The sequence below is a fragment of the Chiloscyllium plagiosum genome, unplaced genomic scaffold, assembly GCF_037043375.1.
Source record: "Chiloscyllium plagiosum isolate Xiang-an unplaced genomic scaffold, Cpla_swu_hap1 HiC_scaffold_2, whole genome shotgun sequence".
Lineage (NCBI taxonomy): Eukaryota > Metazoa > Chordata > Chondrichthyes > Orectolobiformes > Hemiscylliidae > Chiloscyllium > Chiloscyllium plagiosum.
Window position 1 is genome coordinate 64,506,083 of NW_028270140.1, and position 26,446 is coordinate 64,532,528.

Here is a 26,446-nt window from a genome sequence, read left to right on the forward strand (position 1 = left end):
CCTGCAATTTCAAATTCAAGTTTCTCACCAACAAAAGGGACTCAGTATCAGTCAAGAGAAAACTGAGGCCAATCCTGCAGTCCATCAGCTGGCTCAATGAAACTTGCCTGGTCTGTGTGGATCAGTTCCACAATAGGTGGCAGCTGAGCCAGAAGTCATAGTTTTGGTAAAGACCTTGCTTATTATTGAACGGTCTACACTACCTAAAATTCAACAATTAAACTGGCTCTCAATGAATTACAAAGCAAGCAAGATGAAAAAGAAGTTGGATTCTCTTTCACTGATGTAAGCAAAAAAAGCATGACTGTGACTTCATCCTTTAAAAGAGAACGAAATACAAATGCTAACATCATTTTATTTGTACTTCTTCTAATTACTGTGAAGCTTTGCTGGTTACTACGCTTACTGATTTAGGCCACCCAGGTTGCTGGAACATCATCTTAAGTATAAATAAGACCTTGTCAAGTTTCGTTCATTGAAGCAGGTCATGGATATTTTGGTTTTAAAAGCTCGCCTTTCTTAAAAAAAAGTATTCCTAAAAATGGACTTTGTTATGTGGGTTAAATTTGATTTTGTTCCTTTTCAGTCTTTTTGTTCACGAATCTTACTGTAACCCTTTTGCTAACTCTGACAATTCTGTCAAATTACATTAGAAGACTCGCAGTAGTTAGCAGCAGTTATAAGCAGTATTGGTTATTAGTAGATCAGAGAGAAAGCTGATTTTAATTAGTGGGATAAAACTGCTGTTGGACTAAAAGAGCCCTGAGAACTACATAATAATTAATTGCAGGATAAAGAATTGTAAGAGTGACTCTCCTTACACTCACCAATCCCATTGTACATTTTAAGGAACCCTTCATCACCTGTTATGGTATGTAGAGTCATAGAGATGTCTCACAGTTAGCGCACACAGTATATCTTTAAAAGGCACATTCATTATTTCATTACTGCATCATGGCGTGTGATCTGACTGTGTAAAGGTTTCAGACTCCATCTTAACTGGGGCCACTTGAAGCATAACACTTAAAGCTACTGTTTGTAATTGAATATCTTAATATTAATATGACACTGGAATGTCTGTGATTGTTTTATTTGTATATTTCAAGATCTTTAATAAGATTCTGTTGAATATTTCAATGCCATTTCATCCATATGTAGTTTTATGTCACAGGAGCTAGAATAAGTGTTCCCAGATGAAGTATAAATAACCCATTGGAGGAAAAGCCCAAATCATGGTGATAGTTCACCATGGATGAACAAAAGCTGCAGAGAGTGCCATCTGTGAGATGCACTGCAGTAGACCTTTTGGTCCAATCTGTCCATTCTGATCAAGTTTCCTGGACTAAACTAGTCCTAATTTCCTGCATTTGGCCCACATTCCTCTAAACCTTTCCTATTCATGTACCTATCCAAATGTCTTTTACATGTTGTAACTATACCTGCATCTACCACTTCCTTTGGCAGTTCATTCTAGTTGGCATCACAGTGAAGCAGTCTGGAAAGGAGTACAGAATGTGTCCAGACTAGCTTGAGTGGGGAAACAGGAGCTGAAAGTGAATCATATAGAAGCCTTAAATAATAGTTGGTTAAAAAAAGGAGTATAATAATTTAGGGGCTTTCTGAGAATATTTTTTCACAGTAAATAAAATTAGAAATGGCAGTACAAGTATTGTTCTGCATGATGCGGGAGCTGGGTGGATTCCATTGCAAGCCACAGTGACCACATCTGCAATAAGCACCTGCAACTCGAGCAACTTTACCTCAAAGTTAATGAGCTGGAATCCAAACTTCAGACACAGCAGCACATCCAGGATGGGGAGAGTTATCTTGACGCTACGTTCCTGGCAGTCACACCTTGTAGCTTAAATATTTCAAATTTGGCCTGTAGAGGAGGGTGTGACAACAAGTGAGGCAGTAGAGGGATCCTGAACATAGCAATAGAGGAGGCTCAGCTCTTGACCTTGTGCAGCAGATGTTCCTGTTAGGGTGAAGGGCAAGTCTGGTAGGTATGTGGAATGCTGGATGATGAGAGAAATTGAAGTTTTGGTCAAAAATAAGAAGGAAACATTTGTTAGGTATAGAGACGAGAGATCAAGTGAATCCCTAGAAGAGTATAAAGGCAGTAGGAGCATACTTAAGAGGGAAATCAGTAGGAGCATACTTAAGAGGGCAAAAAGGGGACATGAGGTATCTTTGGCAAATAGGGTTAAGGAGACTCCAAAGGGTTTTTACAAATACATTAAGAACAAAAGGGTGACTAGGGAGAGAATAGGGCCTCTCAAAGATCAGCAAGGTAGCCTATGTGTGGAACTGCAGAAAATGATGAGATTAGATTAGATTCCCTACAGCGCAGAAACAGGCCCTTCAGCCCAAGTCCACACCAACCTTCTGAAGAGGATACCATCCAGACTCATTTCCCTCTAACTAATGTACCTAACATTGTGGGCAATTTAGCATGGCCAATTCACCTGACTTGCACATCTTTGGACTGTGGAAAGAAACCGGAGCACCTGGAGGAAACCCATGCAGACACGGGGATAATGGGCAAATTCCACACAGACAGTTACCCGAGGCTGGAATTGAACCTTGGATCCTAATGTTGTGAGGCAGCAGTGCTAACCACTGAGCCAATGTGGGGGAGGTACTAAATGAGTATTTAGCATCAGTATTTACTATGGAGAAGGACATGGAAGATGTAGAATGTGGGGAAGTAGATGGTGACATCTTGAAAAATATCCATATTACAGAGGAGGAGGTACTGGATGCCTTTAAATGCAGAAAAATGGATAAATCCCCAGGACCTGATTAGGTGTACCCTGGAACTCTGTGGGATGCTAGGGAAGTGATTGCTGGGCCCCTTGCTGAGATATTTGTATCGTCAATAGTCACAGGTGAGGTGCCAGAAGACTGGAGATTGGCTAATGTGGTGCCAATATTTAAGAAAAGTGGTAGGAAAAAGTCAGGGAACTATAGACCGGTGAGCCTGACATCAGTGGTGGGCAAGTTTTTGGAGGGAATCCTGAGGGGCAGGATTTACATGTATTTGGAAAGGCATGGACTGATTAGGGATAGTCAGCATGGCTTTATGCATGGGAAATCATGTCTCATGAACTTGATTGAGTTTTTTGAAGAAGGAACAAAGAGGATTGATGAGGGCAGAGTAGTATATGTGATGTATTTGGACTTCAGTAAGGCGTTTGACAAGGTTCCTTATGGTAGACTGGTTAGCAAAGTTAGATCTCATGGAATACAGGGAGAAATAGCTATTTGGATACAGAGCTGGCTCAGAGGTAGAAGATAAAGGGTGGTTATAGACGGTTGCTTTTCAGACTGGATGTCTATGACCAGTGGTGTGCCACAAGGATTGGTGCTGGGTCCACTGCCTTTTGTCATCTAAATGGATGATTTTGATATGAACATAGGAGATATAGTTAGTAAGTTTGCAGAAGACGTCAAAATTGGACAGCGAAAAAGGTTACCTCAGAGTACAATGGGATCTTGATCAGATGGGAGAATGGGCTGAGAAGTGGCAGATGGAGTTTAATTTTGATAAATGTGAAGTGCTGCATTTTGTAAAAGGGCAGGACTTATATACATAATGGGAAGGTCCTAGGGAGTGTTGCTGAACAAAGACACCTTGGAGTGCAGGTTCATAGCTCCTTGAAAGTGGAGACGTTTGGTATGCTTTCCTTTATTGGTCAGAGCATTGAGTACAGGAGTTGGAAGGTCATGCTGCAGCTGTACAGGACATTGGTTAGGTCACTTTTGGAATATTGCGTGCAATTCTAGTCTACCTCTCATTGGAAGGATGTTGTGAAACTTGAAAGGGTTCAGAAAAGATTTACAAGGATGTTGTCAGGGTTGGAGGATTTGCGGTTGAGGAAGAGGCTGAATAGGCTGGGGCTGTTTTCCCTGGAACGTTCAAGGCTGAGGGGTGACCTTATAGAGGTTTATAAGATGATAAGGGGATTGGATAGGGTAAATAGGCAAGGTCTTTTCCCTGGAGTGGGGGAGTCCAGAACTAGAGTGTATGAATTTGGGTGAGAGGGGAAAAAAATTAAAAGGGATCTAAGTGGCAACTTTTTCACGTAGAGTGGGTTCCGTGTATGGAATGAGCTGCCAAAGGAAATGGTAGAGGCTGTTATAATTACAATAGTTAAAAGGCATCTCGATGTGTATATGAATAGGAAGGATTTAGAGGGATATAGGCCAAGTGATGGCAAATAGGACTAAATTAAATTACAATACCTGGTCGGGATGGATGAGTTGGATCGAAGCGTCTGTTTCTGTGCTGTACATCTGTATGACTCTAAGTGCTATGCTATTACATACTGGACTCTAGAAAGTTCCCCACTTCTAATGTCAGGCTAACCAGTCTATAATTCCCTGTTGCCCTCTACCTCTTTGAATAGTGGGATTTGCATTTGCTACCCTCCAATCCATTAAAACTATTTTGGAGTCTGCACGTTCATGAAAGTTGACCACTAATGTATCCAGTACTTCCTGGACCACTTCCTTAAGAACTCTGGGATATAGATTATTGTGTACTTTCGGGATTTATTGGCCTTTAGTCCCATCAATTTCTCCACACCATTTTCATATGAAAAATTGATTTTCTTCAATTTCTTCCTCTTACGTGACCGTGTTCCCCAATGTTTTTGGCACATTGTGTCCTCTTTTGTGATGACAGAACCAAATTAACCATTTAAATTGTTTGTCATGTCTTTGTTCTCCATTAACTTACCCTGTTTCTGACCTATGGTTGTCTTCTTTTTAATCTGCACATACCTATAGAAGCTTTTGCAATTGGTTTGCATCTTCTCTGCAATTTCATATTCCTTTCTCCCCCTCTTAATCAATCTCTTTGTCCTCTCTGCTTCTAATCCTCAGGTCTGATGCTTTACTTGGCCAATTGTGTATGTCCCTTCTTTGGATCTAATACTATCTCTAATTCCCCTTATTAACAATGGTCACTTTTTGTAGTTTATTTTTGTGCCTGATGGAATTGAACAACCCTTGCAGTTCCTTTGTATATTTCAATATTTGCCATTGCTTATCCCCCATCATTGTTTTAAATAACATTTCTGAGTTGTCATAGCCATCTTTTGCCTAATACCATTGAAGATTCCTGTATTTAGATTAAGGATCCTAGTCTCAGAATCAACTATTTTATTCTTCATCTAAATGAAAAGTTCTAACATATTATGGTCACTCTTCCCCAAGGGTCTCACACAGCTAGATTGCCAATTATTCTTTCTCATTACACAATTCCTAGCCTTCATTCCAAATCAGGTTAGTGTGTGGCTTGCAGGAGAATTTTAGATAATGGTGCTTCCATACATCTGCTGTTCTGGTCCTTCTCAATGATCATGGTTGTGGTCCAATGGGATTAAGCAGTTCTAGTGGGCAGCCTGTCATCTTCAATTATTCATCAGCATCCCACCACCTGTTGGATTCCAGTCAGTCCCATTTTCAGCACCAGCTGAGGAATTTCAGCTTTCCCAGAAAAATTCACCTCAATAGTTGAAGTTGATAATTACCAGGTTTGGTAAAAGTGTGACACATTTTATACAAATGAAAGAGGGAACCTGGAGATAGGGTGGAAGACATGAGAGATTAAATGACAAAAGGGTTAGTAATGCAAAGCCAAAGCGAATGGCAATGAAGGAAGTACAACAATGAAAATGTTATGTTTCCTGCATAATTAATGTGCAAATGCAGCAACTTCATGAAAATCACAGGGAGATTAAGCATGGGAAGCCAAATTAATGAAACTAACATCAGAGTGGTGCAACTCATCCAGCAACATGGGCCAAGTCAGGGTTCATTCCAACCCTCAAGTTAGATTAGTTCATTATTATCAGTGCACAAATGTTCAGTTATTTTTCAACAAATTTAGCTGCAGTATGCTTATTCCTAAATACTATTTATAATCATGTCCTTTTTTTGCATCTACCTCAAGGTGGGGTGGTGGAAACAGACAAAAACATATTATCTGCAGCTAAAAAAAATACATTATGAATAAAGCTGATTGCAGAACTTTCCCCAATATGTTTTAGAGAAACATAAACAAGTCAACGAAAAAAAAAATGTTGTTCTACAGTTTAAGGAGGCATGGATTATTCGCTCATCAACTGACAGGTTTCTGCATGGTTGTTTGATAAACAAGCTAAGCCCTAAAAACACTGAAGCCATCCATTTTGCTTTGTTTTGTTAACATGTTCAAGCATGATATAGTCTTCTTATAGAGCTCAATACAGAAAAGAATGAATGTTTGTGCTGACCTGTGCAGCTTAGTTTTTACAAAAAAAATGCTCATCGTCGTGGGGGGTCTAGTTTTTGCTGAAGATTGGGCAATATTATTCCATACATAGGGTATTAATGTACACAGCTGACTGTGACCTTTTTTGATAGGAATTATCCAGTTTTTGATTGCCAGAAAAAACACTGTGCTGCAAATCTGATTCTTAGTTATATGAGTGGGACTGGCAGGCTTCAGATTGGAAATAAGATGAATTTGGCCTTATTTTCTTCATCCAATTAAAAAATTGCCAGGAAATTGTAAGCAAAAAATTATGGTAAGAGCACAGTGAAAGCACATGGACAGGCAAGTCATTAATTGTATTTGGTTTTTCACATTTTATATATTCCATTGGAGGGTTCAATAGGAAAAGCTAAGTGTTTAAAGATGACTTCTGTTAAATGCTGGAGAGTTTTGGGGCTCCACAGATAAAACCTGATGCTTAGGAAAAAAAAAAATAACTCTGCCTTACAACGTTTGAGCCTAGTAATGTCAAAAAATGACATGGGGATTTGTTGGATCAGTTTTCACAATGAGCGCTTACATATGGGTGTGACCTCTAATAAGATAGACGAGGCCAAGAAAATTCATTAAAGCAGTTCTCATGCAATTCTCTTCCAATGTAATCGAAAATGACAGGAACTTTTTTTATTTGGCGTGTATAGAATGTTTTTTGGAACAATCTCCACAAGCTAACACAGAATTTATTCTCCTTTAGATAACTTGTCACACATCATTCCCAAACACAAGAGCGGGTAAATGACCTTCTTCCAAGAGTTTTCCAGTGCATTCTTCATTCAGCTGCTACATGGTGAATATGCCTTACTCACAAATACCCTGTTTAGTTTGAGGGAAAGTATTTGGCTTTTCTCTGGAGTTTCTACAAGTGGGACATCAATGTGGGAATGTACAATAAATAAAAGTATTAAACAGCTTGCACTAGTCTTCATTGTTAAAAATGCTGCAGGTCAAATAGGATGAGGTGTGATAGCTTTTTTCTTAACTGGATTAACCTCATTGCTGTCTCCTACTTATATTTGTGTATATATTGGATGAGCTTTGGTTATGATCAGAATCAAGAGAAAAAAATGTCAAGTTTCTAGTTCACTACAATCTCCTTGTGTTTCAAGGGGCCTAAAGCAAGGCACAACTGATATATTCTGTAGACAAAGCCATGATGCAAAAAATGACCCAAATGCAAAGACAGAGCAATAAGCAGCCAACAAAAATAAAAACAACGGTTTATTATTATTTGAAGCTTGATTTAAATAGAGATTAGAAGATGTTGATGTTGCATTATTTTCCAACAATGAAAACTGTGGCAATAATAAAACTAGTTATTTGATTGTACAGAATTTGAGTATCGCTGAAGATGATGGTTTGTTGAAACTTTTCATTTTGTACCCTTCAGGACAATTCATAAGAAATACCAAAGTAAAAGGAAAACAACATTTTAGACTGTATAAGAACTTAGTAATTAGCAAGTGGACTCTGAATGATTGAGATGTTGCCATGGAGAATGGACCAGTTAATGATGATTTAATTAATTGCCAAACTTTGTTTACATTTTAACCGAGAAATGCTGAGTCTGGTTGAGGCATTATGTTGATAAATGAAGCAAAACAATGGCCATCATCTACTTTGTTGCATTGAAACCGGTGCAATGATTATACATATTTTTTCTGTCTGCAAAGAACAGGGCCTTGCCTATTAGAGTCATAGATAACTAATACATGCAAGTACACTACACCATCAGCCTAACTGACAATGCTAAGTAGGGTGTTAGTACAATTATTCATACACACAGAATTACTGAGCAAATGATAGGATGGTTGAGTACAGTCAATACCTTGCTAAGTAATCCTGGAAGTTACATATTTAATAAATAAAAATAACTAAAAAAACCACCTCACTCCTCATACATTTTGTACCATGTCCCATCCATAGTAACCTCCACATCTTGCATGCTGCCTGTGGCTCTGTTTCCATACTCAGAACCTCTTACATTCTCCATGCCACACAACGCACCTGTGCACAGCACTCTCCTTTTCCCCTCATACCTTGCGCTTTATGGGGGGAGACAGTGCTGTAATGGTAATGTCACTGGGCTATTTTCCAGAACTTCAGGTTAATGCTCTGGGAACACAGATTCCAATCCCACTAATGCAGCTGGTGAAATGTGAATTCAATAAAAATCTGAAATTTTTTAACAATTCAGCCAATGACTATGTAAGCATTGTCAACTGTTGTAAAAACCCATGTGGTTCACCAATACCCTTTAGGAACAGAAATTTGACATCCATATCTGGTCTACCTTACATATGACTCCTTATTCAGAGCAATTTCGCTGATTCAACTGCCCTCTGGCCAATTAGGGATGGGCAATAAATGCTGGCCTAGATAGCAGTACCCTCATCCCGTGAATAAGAAAAAAATCCCAATTGCACAACCCATCAAAAGCTCCATATCACCATATGCCCCTGTATTCATGCTCATGGTCCCCAAACCCCAAGACATGAATCTACTGATCCTCAAGGCACTTAGAAGTCCCAATCCCAACTTAATGCTCAAATGCCAACTTAATGTCGTCTTCCCTGTCACCTTTTACTCTATACCCATGGAGTGAGAATGGGGAGTTAATAGTAGAAAAGAAAATAGCAGTTGACATTAACAAGTATTTTGTTCTGTTTTCTCTATAAGAGGATGCAATAACCATTTCATAAATTGCTGTAAATCAGGACAAGGAGCGGAGAGAGGTTCTGAGTGAAATTACATGCAGTAGGTAGTGAGCAAGCTGATGGCAGCTGCAGGCTGACAAGGAATCTGATGGACTTCATCATAAGGTCTTAAAAGTAATGACTAATGAAATTGCTGATCATTAATGTTAATTTTCCAAAATTCCCTAGATTCAAGTAAGGATCTTCACCATTAGACTGGAAAATAGCAAATAAAATCCATTTATTCAAGAGAGAAGCAAAGAATAGGAAAACTATAGGACAGTTAGTTTAATGCCAGTTATATAGAGGGTGTTAGAATTGATCATTAAAAGTTGCACATCCACAAAATCTCAAGGTAACTGGGAAGAATCAGCATGACCAATCCATCTGACCTGGATATCTTTGAACCGTGGGACGAAACCAGAGCACCCAGTGGAAACCTACAAATACACAGGAGAACATGAAACTCCACTCAAACAAACAGTCACCCAAGGCTGGAATCCAACTCAGGTCTGTGGCAATGTGAGTCAGTAGTGTTAATCATTCTGCCACCATACCACCTGCATAGATCCCTGAAGATGTCAGCAAACGTAGAGAAGATGGTAAAGCAGCATATGGATGCTTTCCCTTATTGGATGGGTGTAGAATACAGCAGCAAGGATCAACTTGTAACAGCTTTATAAAGCATTGGTTAGGCCACAGTGTGGCGGTCAGGACTGCACACAACATTCCATCTATCAGAAGGATGTCATTTCAGTAGAGAAGGCTCAGAGGAAATTCACCAGGATGTTGCCAGAGATGACATGTCTCAGTCTAAGGAGATACTGGATGGGCTGGCTTTGTTTCTTTGGAGCAGAGGAGGCTGAGAAGGGATTAGAATGAGGTACACAAACATTATGAGAGGCATAGACGTGTGTAAAATCTGATAGCACAGTTTAAGATGAAGAGTAAGTGATTTAGAAGAGATCAGAGGAAATGGGTTTTCGCCCGGGGAAGATAGAAATATAGAATATACTGCTTGACAGGGTAGCAGTAGTAATAGTAGGTATTCGTGTAACATTTAAGAAGCATCTGGATAAGCAATTAAAATGCCAGGGCATAGTAGACTATGGACCACATTCAGGCAAATGGGATTAGGCCAAAAGGCCTGTTTCTATGCTGAATGATTCGACACAAGATTGATACCTGGAATGATCCAAATAATGAGGGTCTGGACAGAGGAGGTAGAAAAAAAAAACAGTTCGCACTTGTAAAAGGATCAAGAACAAGAGGGCACAGTTTTAAAATGTTTTGCCAAAGTTGCACGTGAGATTTAAGAGAAAACATTTTCACACCATAGGTGATTCACATCAAGAATGCACTGCCAGGAAGTATGGAAGCAGGTTTAACCTTGACATTCAAGAGAGCATTGGATGATTATTTGAAGAGAAACAATTTGCAATGGTATGATAAAATGCAAGAAATTAGCACAAAGTCATAACGATTATGTAGACACCAGCACGACAATGACCTCCTTATGCACCATAACAGTTCTCTGATAAGAATAGGACTGGGCTTGTTTCCATTGTAGCTTAGAATAGGAAAGGGTACAAGATTGAAGTGTCCAAGATCCTGAATGATCTTGACAAGGTGGATGTGAAAAGTATGTTTTCTCCTCTGGGTGAACTCCAGAATTCGAGGACAGTGTTTTAAAAATAAGGGGTTGTCATTTTAGAAGCACAATGAAAAGAAGCTTTATTCTCTCAGAGGAGTTTGCAACCTTGGACCTCTGCTTCAGAAAGAGGTGGAAGTTGGGTCAGTGAATACTTTTAAGACATGGAAAGCTTTTTGTTAGATAAGATAATCAAACGTTGTTGGTGGCAGATGGGAGTGTAGAATTTGCAAAACAAACCATCAGCCATTATCTTACTGAATAGCAAAAGTAGACTTGAGACACTGAATGGCCAATGTTTGCTCTTATTTTCTATGTTTCTATACATATCCAAGGCTAAACTTCTCATTTTTGGAGAGTTTTGCCACTGTATCCATGGCAGACATCTGCATCATGATGACAATCTGACCTGAACATCAGCTACAAAAATGCCCCAAATGGTAACTCTAATTATATTACAGAGTCTCCTTTCCATAACCCAATACCTGCCACCCTCTGAAATTCAGATACTTTTGTTTTAGAAACAATCAAATAAATTCTTCTACATACTACAGACTTTAGAAGTTTTATAATTATTATACTTCGTTCAATTAATTATTTATTTTTATACAGGCTTCTGTTACTCCTCCCATCCAGCACTCGAAAGTTTGATTTTCACAGTTAACTCGGCAAAAATGTTCCAGATGTTGAGGCACACTAGTTACTTTTTGAATCACTTTTCCATAAAAACTTCTCATTTTTTTTCCAAAAGGTGTCATCCGGTTCTTTTTCACTGTTCTTTGACTTCAAAGGTGCACTTTCACACAACTTCTCAATCACAGATAAATCAGTTAGTGTACTAGCATACTCATTGTTGTTGAGATTGAGAAAATCCCAGAAATCCTTTGATTTGCTTTTTCCTTTTGGCACATGTCCTGTCGCCTTTATTGGCTGCTCAGTAATGGGTTTTTTTCTCTCAAACAATGCAGCCAGTACTGAAGTGTCACCAAGCAGCTCTGTGATTGAGGCAGCTTTTGACAGTGCTGATTTTTGGTTCTGATTTGACTTGCACTTTAACCTTTCTGCCAGTGGCCCTACCTCTTCATCGTGTTGCTGCTGTTTGACAGCTCTTCTGGAAGTGGTTTCATCCTTGTGTGGTGTACTCTTTGAGAATGGAGTAGTTGAAGAACTTGAAAAATCCATACCAACGCTACTGTCAACATCTTCAGCAGAATCACTAGAAAACGATGTGTCTGCCAATACTCTATTTCTTACATGAGTTATTCTTGATTTATAGTCACGATTTTCTGATACAACATAATTTTGTGTTTTAAAACATGCAATCTTTTTTAGATGCTTTTTCTTAAAACGTTTTTTGCCACCTGATACTGCTTGGATCAAAGAAGAATTGATTTGATTTTTATCCCTACTGTCAGCACAGTGTGTGGTCATACAATCTTGTGAACTCCTCAATGTGACATCATCTTCAAGTGCAGATTCTGGAGGCCCAACTGGCAAGATGTCTTTCAATTCTGGATACTGGGATGTGTAAAACTTCCTAAGCATTGTCAGCCGGTGCTGCGAGGTGCTATTTAAAACATGTTTTGCCAATTCTTCCACAGAGGCCATGTTGAAATACTCAGCCATATCAAAGAGTTGTTTTCTGTAACAGAAAGACAATAGATTTCTTCTTTAGTTTGAAAAAAAAACACTATTAATAATTAATACTGGTAAAATGAAAGGATACGAGTTCTTTTAAATCTCTGAAGCGACAACACTATTTAAATCATTGGGTACACATTTTGTTCTCTTACCCCATTTCCACCCCAGAATTAGATATCACAATAGTAAGATTCTGAAGTAGCATGCAGCTTGTGTCAACAATGGTGTAAAATATTATGTGCCTCGATCAACACAATTCCTATTATGCGTGGACATTGTTCCAAAAATAATTTCCAATTCAGTACAGATTGAGAATTGCTGAATGTTTGTCTGGCAAACTGATAAGTGAGGGTTTGTGTTGGATTCCTGAAATTTAACATTTTGATCCTTTTTACATTAGAAAGTACTAACGAAATAGTGATGAGACTAGTGGAATACTATATCAACACCTACCTAACCTCATAGGTGCATTTGCTGTGGGAATTAGAAACAGATTCAAATCAGAATAGTTCTATGAAATAAATTGCTTATCAACATTTGTTTGCTGTTGGAGACATGGGATGGGTGGAAGATTGAGAAACCGGAGTTCTTTCAGAGCATGTGACATCTATCTAGCAGCTATTGTCATCTTAAGGTGGCATCACACAATGATCCCAAGGAAGATGTGGTGCTGATGTGTGATGCCTCCTTGTACAGTATCAGAGTAATGTTGGCTCACCAGTGGCCCAATGAACAGGAATGCTGAATCGTATATGCTTCTTGGACTTTGGCTGATGCCAAACAAAGATATATCCAGATAAAGAAGAAAGGTTTGACAGTTATCTTTGGTACGAGAAAGTTCCACCAATGCCTTTACGGACATGAATTGGTAAAAGTAATGGACCTGAAAATGTGTTGCTGGAAAAGCGTAGCAGGTCAGGCAGCATCCAAGGAGCAGGAGAATCGACGTTTCGGGCATGAACCCTTCTTCAGGAATGAGGAAAGTGTGCCAAGCAGGCTAAGATAAAAGGTAGGGAGGAGGGACTTGGGGGAGGGGCGTTGGAAATGCGATAGGTGGAAGGAAGTTAAGGTGAGGGTGATAGGCCGGAGTGGGGGTGGGGGCGGAGAGGTCAGGAAGAAGATTACAGGTTAGGAAGGTGCTGAGTTCGAGGGTTGGGACTGAGACAAGGTGGGGGGGGGGGGGGAAAATGAGGAAACTGGAGAAATCTGAGTTCATCCCTTGTGGTTGGAGGGTTCCTAGGCGGAAGATGAGGCGCTCTTCCTCCAGCCGTCGTGTTGCTATGGTCTGGCGATGGAGGAGTCCAAGGACCTGCATGTCCTTAGCGGAGTGGGAGGGGGAGTTGAAGTGATGAGCCACGGGGTGGTTGGGTTGGTTGGTCCGGGTGTCCCAGAGGTGTTCTCTGAAAATGTTCTGCAAGTAGGCGGCCTGTCTCCCCAATATAGAGGAGGCCACATCGGGGGGTGCAGCGGATGCAGTAAATGATGTGTGTGGAGGTGCAGGTGAATTTGTGGCGGATATGGAAGGATCCCTTGGGGCCTTGGAGGGAAATAAGGAGGGAGGTGTGGGTGCAAGTTTTGCATTTCTTGCGGTTGCAGGGGAAGGTGCCGGGAGTGGAGGTTGGGATGGTGGCGGGGGGGGGTATGGACCTGACATGGGAGTCACGGAGGGAGTGGTCTTTTCGGAACGCTGATAGGGGAGGGGAGAGAAATATATCCCTGGTGGTGGGGTCCGTTTGGAGGTATCGGAAATGACGACAGATGATACGATGTATATGGAGGTTGGTGGGGTGGTAGGTGAGGACCAGTGGGGTTTTGTCCTGGTGGCGATTGGAGGGGTGGGGCTCAAGGGCGGAGGAGCGGGAAGTGGAGGAGATGCGGTGGAGAGCATCGTCGACCACGTCTGGGGGGAAATTGAGGTCTTTGAAGAAAGAGGCCATCTGGGTTGTTTGGTATTGGAACTGGGAGCAGATGCGGCGGAAACAAAGGAATTGGGAATATGGGATGGCGTTTTTACAGGGGGCAGGGTGGGAGGAGGTGTAGTCTAGGTAGCTGTGGGAGTCGGTCGGTTTATAGTAAATGTCCGTGTTGATTCGGTTGCCCGAGATAGAAATGGAGAGGTCTAGGAAGGGGAGGGAGGAGTCTGAGATGGTCCAGGTAAATTTGAGGTCGGGGTGGAAGGTGTTAGTAAAGTGGATGAAGTGTTCAACCTCCTTGTGGGAGCACGAGGCAGCGCTGATACAGTCATCGATGTAGCAGAGGAAAAGGTGGAGGTTGGTGCCAGTGTATCACCCTCACCTTAACCTCCTTCCACCAATCGCATTTCCAATGCCCCTCCCCCAAGTCCCTCCTCCCTACCTTTTATCTTAGCTGCTTGGCACACTCTCCTCATTCCTGAAGAAGGGCTCATGCCCGAAACGTCGATTCTCCTGCTCTTTGGATGCTGCCTGACCTGCTGCACTTTTCCAGCAACACATTTTCAGCTCTGATCTCCAGCATCTGCAGTTCTCACTTTCTCCTAAAAGTAGCGGACCACAAACCCATGCTAGGGCTACTCAAAGAGGATGAGGCTGTGCTGCTTCACATTGAAGAAAGACAGTTTACATCAGGGGACGAAGTTTGGTGTCGAAACCATGGGAATGATCTCACTCGGGTAAGACACATGGTCGATGTGAGGCCAGGTCCCATGAAGTACAAAGTTCAGGTAGGTGAGGCAGTCCTGAACAAGCACATGGACCACATGACAGCTGTAATCTTGCAAAGGGGGCAGGAGCAAAACATAATCAGTCCCTCAGAAATCTGCCAATGCTGTCAGAACCCGTGGGTTCTTCCCCTCCACAAAGCACCAAAGAAACCTCTGAGGATGAGATGGACACAGCAAATGTTGCAGCCCCAATGCCGTTATTGCCTGAAAATGATAAGTTTTGGCCAAGATGCTCCAGAAGCAAAAGGTGGGCTATGGTCTGTATAAACAACTCACATCGAGCCAGAGGTACTGGAGCAGGTGTGAAAACACCCCAGGAAAAGCTACAGAAAAAAGGGCCAATGTCACCAAAATCAGAGGTGGAGGGATGTAGTGATTGGAATGAGGTAAGCCAGATGGATCTCAGAATGAGATCCCTGATTGGACCGGGTTAACAGTCCCAATCAGGGGTCCTGGCTGACAGATGTAAACAAGGATGTCAGGGGCTCTTTGAACTGGTTCTGTGCCAGCTGGGTTAATGTCATCTACTATGCATATGTAAATAAAGAGTGACTTAGTGATGGAATTCCAGCCTTCATGGAGTTATTTCAGTCTTTAGTTTTAGCAAGACTTTCCTATTTTTATACTCCATTGGAGTTATTTGTTTGCAGGTAAAGGGACTGCTGTCAAGTGGGATGCCATTAAAAGTGAGATAGCTAGAGTTCAAGGTCTGTATGTTCCTGTGTGGATGTAGGGCAAGGTTGACAGGAATAAGGAACCACTGGTGACAAGAAATATTGAGGCTTTGACCAGAAAAGGGGGAGAAAATCCATGGAGGTATACAATGGATACAGGAGTTTACTGAAATAGGAAATCAGGAGGGTGGAAGGGGGGAATGAAAGAGCCTTAGCTGAGAAGATTAGGGTGAATCCAAAGAGGTTCTTTAAGTATATTAAAGGAAAGAGAATAACTAGAGAGAGAATAGGACTCTTTAAAGACCAAAGTGGACATGTATGTGGAGAATCACAGGAGATGGGCAATGTCCTCAATGACTATTTCTCCTTTCTCCATGGAGAAAGACATGAGACTTGGGAACTTGGGGAAGTTAGTGGTCATATTTTGGGGACAGTCCATATCACAGTAGTGGAGGTGTTGGATGTATTAGAATGTATGAACTTGGATAAATCTCCTGGTCCTGACCAGATATATCCAAGAACACTGGATGAGGCTGATATTTTTGCATTATTGCTAGCAAGGGGTGAAGTCCTGGAAGACTGGAGGGTAGAAAAAGTACCGTTATTCAAGAAGGGCTGCAAAGAAAAGCCTGGGAACTATAGACCAGTAAGCCTCACATCTATGGTGGGTAAGTTACTTGAGAAGATTCTGATAGATAAGATATACGTGCATTTGGAAAGACAGGGTTTGATTAGGAGTAGTCAGTGTGGCTTTGTGCGTGGGGGATCATGTCTCACAAATTTGTTACAGTTCTTTGATGAAGTGACCAGGAAGGTTGACGAGGGCAGAGCAGTAGACATAGTCTGTATGGATTTCAGTAAGGCATGGTAGGCTGCTCTGGATGGTTAGACCGTATAGAATCCAAGGAGAGCTGGCAAATTGGAGGGCTTGATGGGAGGAATAGTGGCATAATAGTGGGTAATAGTGGGAGGATGCTTATTGGACTGCAGGCCTGTGACTAGTGGAGTGCCTCAGGAGTCACTCAGTGCTGGGCCCTTTGCTGTTTGTTATCTATATCAATGATTTGGATGAGAATGTACAAGGCATGATTAGCAAGTTTGCAAAGGACACTAAAATAGGTGGTAACATAGGCAGTGAGGAACTTTATCAGATATTGCAGCATGATCTTGATCAGCTGGGAAAGTGGGCTGAGAAATGGCAAATGGAGTTTAATATACAGAAGAACCTCGGTTATCCAAAGGACACGGGTGGGGAGCATTTTGTTCGGTTAATCAAATTCCAGATAATCGAATACCGAATAAGTTTGGCCAAGCATCGGTACCTTGCAATCTTGCCGGATAATCGAGGTTCCTCTGTAGATAAGTGTGAGGTCTTGCATTTTGGAAAGTCAAATCAAGGCAGGAATTTCAGGGTGAATGGTAGGCCCTTCTGGAGTGTAGTGGAATAGAGGGACCTTGGAGTTCAGGTTCACAGTTCTCTGAAAGTGGAGTCACACGTAGCACAGAGCAATGAAGGAGGCATTTGGCACACGGGTCTTCATCAGTCAGGGCATTAAGTCTACAAGTTGGGAAGTTTTGTTGTAGTTGTACAGGACATTGGTGAGGCCATACATGGAGCATTCTGTTCAGTTTTAGTCAGCTTGCTACAGGAAGCATGTTATTAAACTGGAGAGTGTGCAGAAGAAATTTACAAGGATGTTGCCAGGAGTTATAGGGAGAGGTTGGACAAGTTAGGACTTTTTCTTGAGAGTGGAGGACACTGAGGGTGGGGATCTTATAGAAGTGTATAAGATCATGAGAAGCATGGATAGGGTGAATGGACTCAGTTTTTTTCCCAGGGTTGGGGCAATAGAGGACTAGAGGGCATTAATTTAAGGTGAGAGGGAAAAGAATAAAAGGGAACATGAGGGACAACTTTTTTTTTAAAACACAGAGTGGTACACATACGAATAAGCTGCCAATAGAAATGGTTGGGGCAGATACACTAACAACACTTAAAAGGACAAATATATGGATAGGAAAGGATTAGAAGGATATGGGCCAAGTTTAGGGAAATGGGGTTAGTGCAGATGGACATTTTGGTCAGCATGGACCAATTTGGGCCAAGCATCTGCCTCCATGTTGTAGGACGCTATGACTCATTCCTGTTGAAATAAAAGCCAGGATTCTATTTGCCTTCCCTCTTACACGCCAAACTCAGATGTTAGCTTTTTGTGATTTATGCCCGAAGACTTCCAAATCCTTCCATACTGATGCTTTCTGCAGTCTTTCTCCATTTAATTAATATTCAGTTCTACTTTGCTTTCCAAATATAGAGTAAATTCTGTGTCCTCTATTAATATTTCATTATTTAGAATGATTAATATTACAAGGTGATAATATCTCTTTTAGTTATTTTACATTTCAAAGCAGCCTCTAAGCATTCATTATACAAGTTGTGCATCCATATTGTAAGTAAAAAAAAGTACAGCAAAAACTCAGCAAGAGATCTATACAGTTGATTCTTATATAACTTGATTGTACGAAAACCGAACTAAGAAAATCAAGCAATAGCCACGCCATTTAAACTAATGTGGTTGGAATCTTGTTATAGCCATTACAGGTAAAGTAAGTTCGTGCTCCACAAATAATAGTCTAAATTCTTCAATCGTGTTAAAATCAATTTGTGTTGAAGAAACATACATAATAGCAGAACCGACTGTACTTTAATCTTGTTTAAAGGAACAAATCAGAGAACATTCCAGGTTCAAACTTGTGATTTGTAATCCTACTCAAATCCTTTGGATGTAAAAGATAAAAGATTAATATTTATTAAAAATGTTCCACAAGCCACTTACATAAAGTGCAAGTTAAGGATATGACCAGGTGCATCATAATTTAGGACTGAGGCAAGACTAAATATTTTAGGTCACGACATAAGGCAGAAAGAAAGCAATGATTATGCCAATAGGGTTAGATGCTGCAAGGTGTGAGGAGGCTGTCTCAAACACCAACAAAGATGAGATGGACTGAATGGCTTGTCTATGTGTTGTAAATGTTATGCATTCTTTTGTTCTCCTAAAATTCATAGTAAAGTAAAACAATGTGTTTATAAGCAAGAATATGTTTGTCTAAGTAGGATGCAAGAAGTCACTTTACCAATATATACACAACAAAAACAAAATGTTAGATTTTTATGGATACTTCCTTCTTTCCCTTTCTCTCTCCCTCCATTCCCCAAGCCCTCTTTTCAGCTGACTCAGCTGCCACTCAGAAGTAAGATACAGTGCTCTGTACTGTCATCTGTAATGTGCAGTTTAAAAATTCTTCTATCACCTCTTAAATTGCTAATAGCCACACAGAAATAAGAAGAACGTTTTCTTGTCAATTTCTACCAGTTTAATATTTCAGCATTATTTTCACATCATTAGTAATCCTATTTACACGCTCCTTCTGTGACGGTGTGTGAGAAAAATATTATTTGCTGGGGATTGCTTGTATAGATGCATCACTGGGTTGCATGAAGAGACTAGGCAAAAGTGAGGACTGCAGATGCTAGAGATTAGAGTCGAGAGTGTGGTGCTGGAAAAGCACAGCAGGTCAGGCAGCATCCCAGGACCAGGAGAATCGACGTTTTGGGCAAAAGCGTCAATTCTCCTGCTCCTCGGTTGCTGTCTGGCTGACCTGCTGTGCTTTTCTCGCACCACATCTCGACTCTTCATGTAGAGACTGCTGTATTTGCACACCTGCCTTCAGAACCTGTGCTGGCTGCATGCATTCTTCAGCACAGCATCACTGAATAGAAATAAAACTGAACAGCACACGTGGCCTTTAAACTTATCAATGGCTACAAATAAAGGCTCAATTGACATTTATCATATAATTAATTAACATTTTCTCTTCCATTATTGATCAACTATCATATTATAATGATGGCTGTCATAACAAGGTTGTGAGAATCAGCAATCCAGGGAGAGCTCCAAATCACACAAAGCTGCTGAAAAGAATTACATTAAAAGAGAACGCAGTATGACAATGTAATCAGAAAGAACAGGCAGGCATAATCGCTTCTGCAAATATTCTTGTTTATTCCTCAAAATAAACAAACTTGCTATTCCATCTGCTTCCCTTGCCTGGCTATTGGCATAACTATCTTTGTCAGGCCTTGTCCTCTGCTGTGTCTCCCACCATATAAAAAGGTTTTAGCCTTCAAAATGGTAAGTGGAATAGTAGAGTCATAGAGATGTATAGCACAGAAACAGACCCTTCGGTCTAATTTGTCCATGCTGACCAGATATCGTCGCATAATCTAGTCTCATTTGCTAGCACTTGGGCCATATCCCTCCTTCCTATTCATATACAAATCTAGATGCCTTTTAAATGTTGTAATTGTACCAGTCTGCTCATTCCATACATGCACCGCCCTCTGCGCGAAAAAGTTACCCTTGGGTCCCTTTTAAATTTTTCCTCTCTCACCTAAACCTATGCCCTCTAATTCTGGACTCCCCCACCCCATGGAAAAGATCTTGTCTACTTAGCCTATCCATGCCCCTCATGAATTTTGGTTAAGCATTTCCAGTATTTATGTATCCCATCTATTTTACAATTGTCCCATTGTTTGGTAGATACATTATATTAATACTTACTGAAAATAGTCTAAGCTGATATGATCACATTACCAATGTATCTGATTTACTTTCAGGTACTCGCACAAAGAAAAAGCCACTGAAGCGTCACCTTCAGTTAAAAACATTATATAACCAACAAGAGAGAGAATGAGTATAACCAGCTGTACAACAATGAAGTGGGGCCCTTTTGATGTCTGACCTATGTACTCACCGACAGATTCCTTTGGGTGTTTGTCCAATCAGGAAAGTAGTTCTGCCTGCTCGGTGGACCTTCCTCATTGTCTGTGTGACAGGATGCACAAGTGAGAGAGGAGGTAACGTTTGGCTTTCATTTATTTGGTGTTGCTGCAAGGACTTCTGAGGAAGACCAAGCAAGCTGTCAGTTTTTTGAAGTATCTAAAATAAAAACAGAATTTAAATCCTTTCAAAGATGGGGTCTTAGAATATACACATTCAATGTGCTGTCAACTCCAACTAAAATAGTGACTGACTTCTAAACTCCCTTTCTATTCACCTAATATGGCACAGAATTCCTTAATTAAATACTTGAAATAAAATTTAACCCATTTAGTTTCCGCTAATGATCTGCACACTGGATACAAATACATCCTCTTGTATGTTTTACTTCCAGATGCTCTCCTCCACTTTGAAACCACCCTCAGAAACTTACCATTTATCACTGACATTTCTCTTTAGGTCCTTCCAATCTACCTTTAAATCAATACTTGACTTTCCAGCACCCCTCCGCCTTTAGGATCACTGCACACAGGCCACTAAGCTTAGCATTATGTAGTTGCAGTTGTACAAAATTATAGTCATGTTTAGAATTTTCTGCTATTTACTCAGTTGCTCAATGAACGATTAATCATAGAAGATACTAGCTGATGCCTTGACTAATATAGTTTTATTCTTACTATATTGGAACACTGGCATTGCCAAATGACATCTTAATTCTGGTTATCGATACAAATACTGACAATTTTGCAAAGTTTTTACTTGTTAAGGTGGCTGTACTATCAAATTAATAGCAAATGGATTGCCAGGTGAAATGTTAAATGTAGGCTCCGTCTTGGGTGGAAGTAAAAACATTTAAGGACATGATTCGTTAAGTGTGCAGAAAAGAAATTCTGATTCAGCATGTGGATGTACAGAAGGTGCAAAACTTCACATATTCCTGGAAAATAAGGTAGGGCAAATGACTGAGGTGTCAGTGAGAAAGCACTGGTGCCACTGACCATAATTCTAATAAATTAAAAACAGTGATGGAAGAGGATAGACTGGATTTAAAAGTTAAAGTTCTAAATTGGAGGAAGGTCAATTTTGAAGATATTAGGCAAGAATTTTCAAAAGTTGATTGGGGGCAGATGTTTGCAAGTAAAGGGACAGATGCAAAATGGGAAGTCTTAAAAAATGAGATAACGAGATTCTAGAGACAGGATGTTCTTGTTAGGGTGAAGGGCAAGGCTAGTAGGTATAAGGATTGCTGGATGACTAAAGAAATTAAGGTTTTGGTCAAGAAAAAGAAGGAAGCGTACGTCAGGTATAGACAGCAGAGATCGAGTGAATCCCGAGAAGAGTATAAAGAAAGGAGTAGTCTACTTAAGGCAGAAATCAGGAAGGCAAAAAGGGGATATGAAATAGCTTTTGGAAATAGGGTTAAGGAGAATCCAACGGGATTCTACAAATACATTAAGGACAAAAAGATAACTAGGGAGAGGATAGGTCTCCTTAAAGATCAGCAAGGCCACCGATGTGTGGAACTGCAGGAAATGGGAGAGATATAAATAAGTATTTTGTATCAGTGTTTACTATGGAGAAGGACATGGAAGATATAGAATGTGGGAAAATAAATAGTAATATCATGAAACATGTCCATATTACAGAAATGGTGGTGCTGGATGGTGAAGACCTGATCAGGTGTACCATAGAAGGGCTCTTGCCAAGATATTTGCATCGTGGTGCCACTATTTAAAAAGGATGATAAGGAAAAGTCAGGGAACTATAGACCAGTGAGCCTGACATTGGTGGTGGGCAAGGTGTTGGAGGGAATCCTGAAGGACAGAAATTACATGTATTTGGAAACACAAGGACTGATTGGGGGTAGTCAACAAACAGGACTTCAGTAAGGCATTCAACAAGGTTCCTCATGGGAGGCTGGTTAGCAAAGTTAGATCGCATGGAATACAGGGATAATAAGCCATTTGCATCCAGAACTGGTTCAAAGGCAGAAGACAGAGGATGATGGTGGATGGTTGCTTTTCAGACTAGAGGCCTGTGACTAGTGGTGTGCCACAAGGATCCACTGCTTTTCATTATTTATAGACATGATTTGGATGTGAACATGGAGGTATGGTTAGTAAGTTTGCAGATGACACTAGAATAGGTGGTGTAGTGGACAGTAAAGAAGGCTACCTCAGAGTACAACTGGATTGTGATCAGATGGGCTGAGGAGTGGCAGATGGAGAATAATTTAGATAAATGTGAGGTGCTGTATTTTGGATAGGAAAATCAGGGCAAGACTTATATACTTAATGGTAAGATCCTGGGGAATGTCACTGAACAAAAACCTTGGCATGCAGGTTCATAGCTCCTTGAAAGTGAAGTTGCAGGTAGACATCTTGTGAAGGTGGGGTTTGACATACTTTCCTTTATTAGTCAGTGCATTAACTATAGGAGTTGGGAGGTCATGTTGCAGCTGGACAGGACATTGGCTAGGCCACTTTTGGAATTCTGCATGCAATTCCGGTTGCCCTGCTATAGGAAGGACGTTGTGAAACTTGAAAGGGTTCAGAAAAAATTTACAAGGAAGTTGCCAGGGTTGGATGGTTTGAGCTATAGGGGGAGGCCGAACAGTCTGCGGCTATTTTCTCCTTAAGTATCAGAAGCTGAGGGGTGATCTTAAACGTTTATAAAATCAGGAAGATCATGAATGGGGCGGCATGGTGGCTCAGTGGTTAGCACCACTGCCTCACAGCGCCAGGGACCCGTGTTCGATTCTTTAACATATGAGGAATGGCTGAGGATACTGGGATTGTATTCGTTGGAGTTTAGAAGATTAAGGGGAGACTTAATAGAGACATACAAAATAATACATGGCTTGGAAAAGGTGGATGCTAGGAAATTGTTTCAGTTAAACGAGGAGACTAGGACCCGTGGACACAGCCTTAGAATTAGAGGGGGTCATTTCAGAACAGAAATGCGGAGACATTTCTTCAGCCAGAGAGTGGTGGGCCTGTGGAATTCATTGCCACGGAGTGCAGTGGAAGCCGGGACGCTAAATGTCTTCAAGGCCGAGATTGATAGATTCTTGTTGTCTAGAGGAATTAAGGGCTACGGGGAGAATGCTGGTAAGTGGAGCTGAAATGCGCATCAGCCATGATTGAATGGCGGAGTGGACTCGATGGGCCGAATGGCCTTACTTCCACTCCTATGTCTTATGGTCTTATAATAGGGTAAATAGACAAAGTCTTTACCCCACTGTGGGGGAGTCTAAAACTAGAGGGCATAGATTTAAGGTGAGAGGGGAAAGATTTAAAATGGACCTAAGGGGCAACTTTTTCACACAGAATGGGGTGCAATGTATGGAATGAGTTGCCAGAGGAAGTGGTGCAGGCTGGTACAATTATAACATTTAAAAGGCATTTGCATGGGTCTATGAATAGGGAGGATTTCAAGGGTTATGGGCATGGTGGCTCAGTGGTTAGCACTGCTGCTTCACAGCACCAGGGACCCGGGTTCAATTCAAACCTTGGATAACTGTCTGTGTCGAGTTTGCACATTCTCAGTGTCTGCATGGGTTTCCTCCGGGTGTTCCAGTTTCTTCCCACAATCAAAGATGTGCAGTTTAGGTGAACTGGCATGCTAAATTGCCCACAGTGTTCAGGGATGTGTGGGTTAGGTGCATTAGTCAGCGGTAAATGTAGAGTAATAGGGTAGGGGAATGGATCTAGGTACTTACAATAGATCCAATAAATCTATACAATCTCTTGTGCACAGCACAGCTCAAGTTCCCATACATAACAACATGGTAATAACATCATAATCATATAAGAAAAGAATCATATTGACATATAACTGATGCACTGTATTAGACAAACCTAGATGGCGGTTAAGTCTGCAATCACTTAGGATGGTGATGCAGGTTTTTCATTGATTAATATGTAAATACAAGAATTTTCTGCCCCAAGATAATGTTTTATCAGTATATAAAGAAAGGTGACATCTCAACTTACAGAATGTATTAAAGGTGTGGGGCAGCCAGGAGTGTTTTAAAATCCTGCTTCGGAAATAACAAATGTCACATTGAGTGAGTGCATGAGAGGGAGAATGAGCTTGATGGAGTTGATTGTATGGGAAAGAGAGAAACAGCGTGTATACAGGGTATATGAGAGAGAGAGAGAGTGCGAGCGAGAGAGCGAGAGAGAGCGAGCGAGAGCGAGGGCGAGCGCGAGCGAGGGCGAGGGCGAGCGAGGGCGAGGGCGAGCGAGGGCGAGGGCGAGCGAGGGCGAGGGCGAGCGAGGGCGAGGGCGAGCGAGGGCGAGGGCGAGCGAGGGCGAGGGCGAGCGAGGGCGAGGGCGAGCGAGGGCGAGGGCGAGGGCGAGCGAGGGCGAGGGCGAGAGAGGGCGAGGGCGAGAGAGGGCGAGGGCGAGAGAGGGCGAGGGCGAGAGAGGGCGAGGGCGAGAGAGGGCGAGGGCGAGAGAGGGCGAGGGCGAGAGAGGGCGAGGGCGAGAGAGGGCGAGGGCGAGAGAGAGCGAGCGCGAGAGAGAGAGAGAGAGAGCGAGCGCGAGAGCGAGAGCGAGAGCGAGAGCGAGAGCGGGCGAGGGCGAGGGCGAGGGCGAGGGCGAGGGCGAGGGAGGGCGAGGGCGAGGGCGAGGGCGAGGGCGAGGGCGAGGGCGAGGGCGAGGGCGAGGGCGAGAGAGAGCGAGGGCGAGGGCGAGAGAGAGCGAGGGCGAGAGCGCGAAAGAGAGAGAGAGAGCGCGAGAGAGAGAGAGAGCGCGAGAGAGAGAGAGAGCGCGAGAGAGAGAGAGAGAGAGAGAGAGAGCGCGAGAGAGAGAGAGAGCGCGAGAGAGAGAGAGAGAGAGCGCGAGAGAGAGAGAGAGAGAGCGCGAGAGAGAGAGAGAGAGAGCGCGAGAGAGAGAGAGAGAGAGCGCGAGAGAGAGAGAGAGAGAGAGCGCGAGAGAGAGAGAGAGAGCGCGAGAGAGAGAGAGAGAGCGCGAGAGAGAGAGAGAGAGCGCGAGAGAGAGAGAGAGAGCGCGAGAGAGAGAGCGCGCGAGAGAGAGAGAGCGCAAGAGAGAGAGAGCGCGAGAGAGAGAGAGAGAGCGCGAGAGAGAGAGAGAGAGCGCGAGAGAGAGAGAGAGAGAGAGCGCGAGAGAGAGAGAGCGAGAGCGCGAGAGAGAGAGAGCGAGTGTGTCTGGTGGGGTCACCTGAGGTCACAGAACTGGCTCAATGGTAGAAGATGGTGGTGATGGAGGGTTCCTTTTCAGACTGGAGGCCTGTGACCAGTGGTGTGCCACAAGGATCGGTACTGGGGGTCCATTACTTTTCTTCATTTATATAAATGATTTGGATGCGAGCATAAGAGGTATAGTTAGTAAATTTGCAGATGACACCAAAATTGCTGGTGTAGTGGACAGCGAAGAGGGTTACCTCAGAGTACAATGGGATCTTGATCAGACAGGCCAATGGGCTGAGGAATGGCAGATGGAGTTGAATTTAGATAAATGAGAGGTGCTGCATTTTGGGAAAGCAAATCTTAGCAGGACTTGTACACTTAACGAAAAGGTTCTAGGGAGTGTTGCTGAACAAAGAGACTTGGAGTGCAAGTTCATAGTTCCTTGAAAGTAGAGTTGCAAGTAGATAGGATAGTGAAGAAGGTGTTTAGTGTGCTTTCCTTTATTGGTCAGAGCATTGAGTTATAGGATTTGGGAGGTCATGTTGCGGCTGTACAGGACGTTGGTTAGGCCACTTTTGGAATACTGCACATAATTCTGGTCTTCTTCCTATTGGAAGGATGTTGTGAAACCTGAAAAGGGTTCACAAAAGATTTACAAGGATGTTGCCAGGGTTGGAGGGTTTGAGCTATACGGACAGGCTGAACAGGCTGGGACTGTTTTCCCTGGAGCATTGGAGGCTGAAGGGTGATCTTATAGATATT

The 26,446-nt window shown here is 42.0% G+C and overlaps 1 protein-coding gene across 1 annotated transcript in view; it reads right to left on the reverse strand.

Annotated features, from left to right (window-relative positions):
• Positions 1–7,530: 7,530 nt before the first annotated feature.
• Positions 7,531–26,446, reverse strand: part of ercc6l2 (excision repair cross-complementation group 6-like 2) — a 93,418-nt gene continuing 74,502 nt past the window's right edge. The window contains exons 19-20 of the mRNA XM_087997350.1: positions 20,504–20,688; positions 7,531–12,311 (exon numbers count right to left, since the gene is read on the reverse strand). Coding sequence (XP_087853476.1) covers positions 11,366–12,311; positions 20,504–20,688 — 1,131 coding nt within the window. The 3' untranslated portion in view covers positions 7,531–11,365. The remainder of the gene's footprint in view (positions 12,312–20,503; positions 20,689–26,446) is intronic.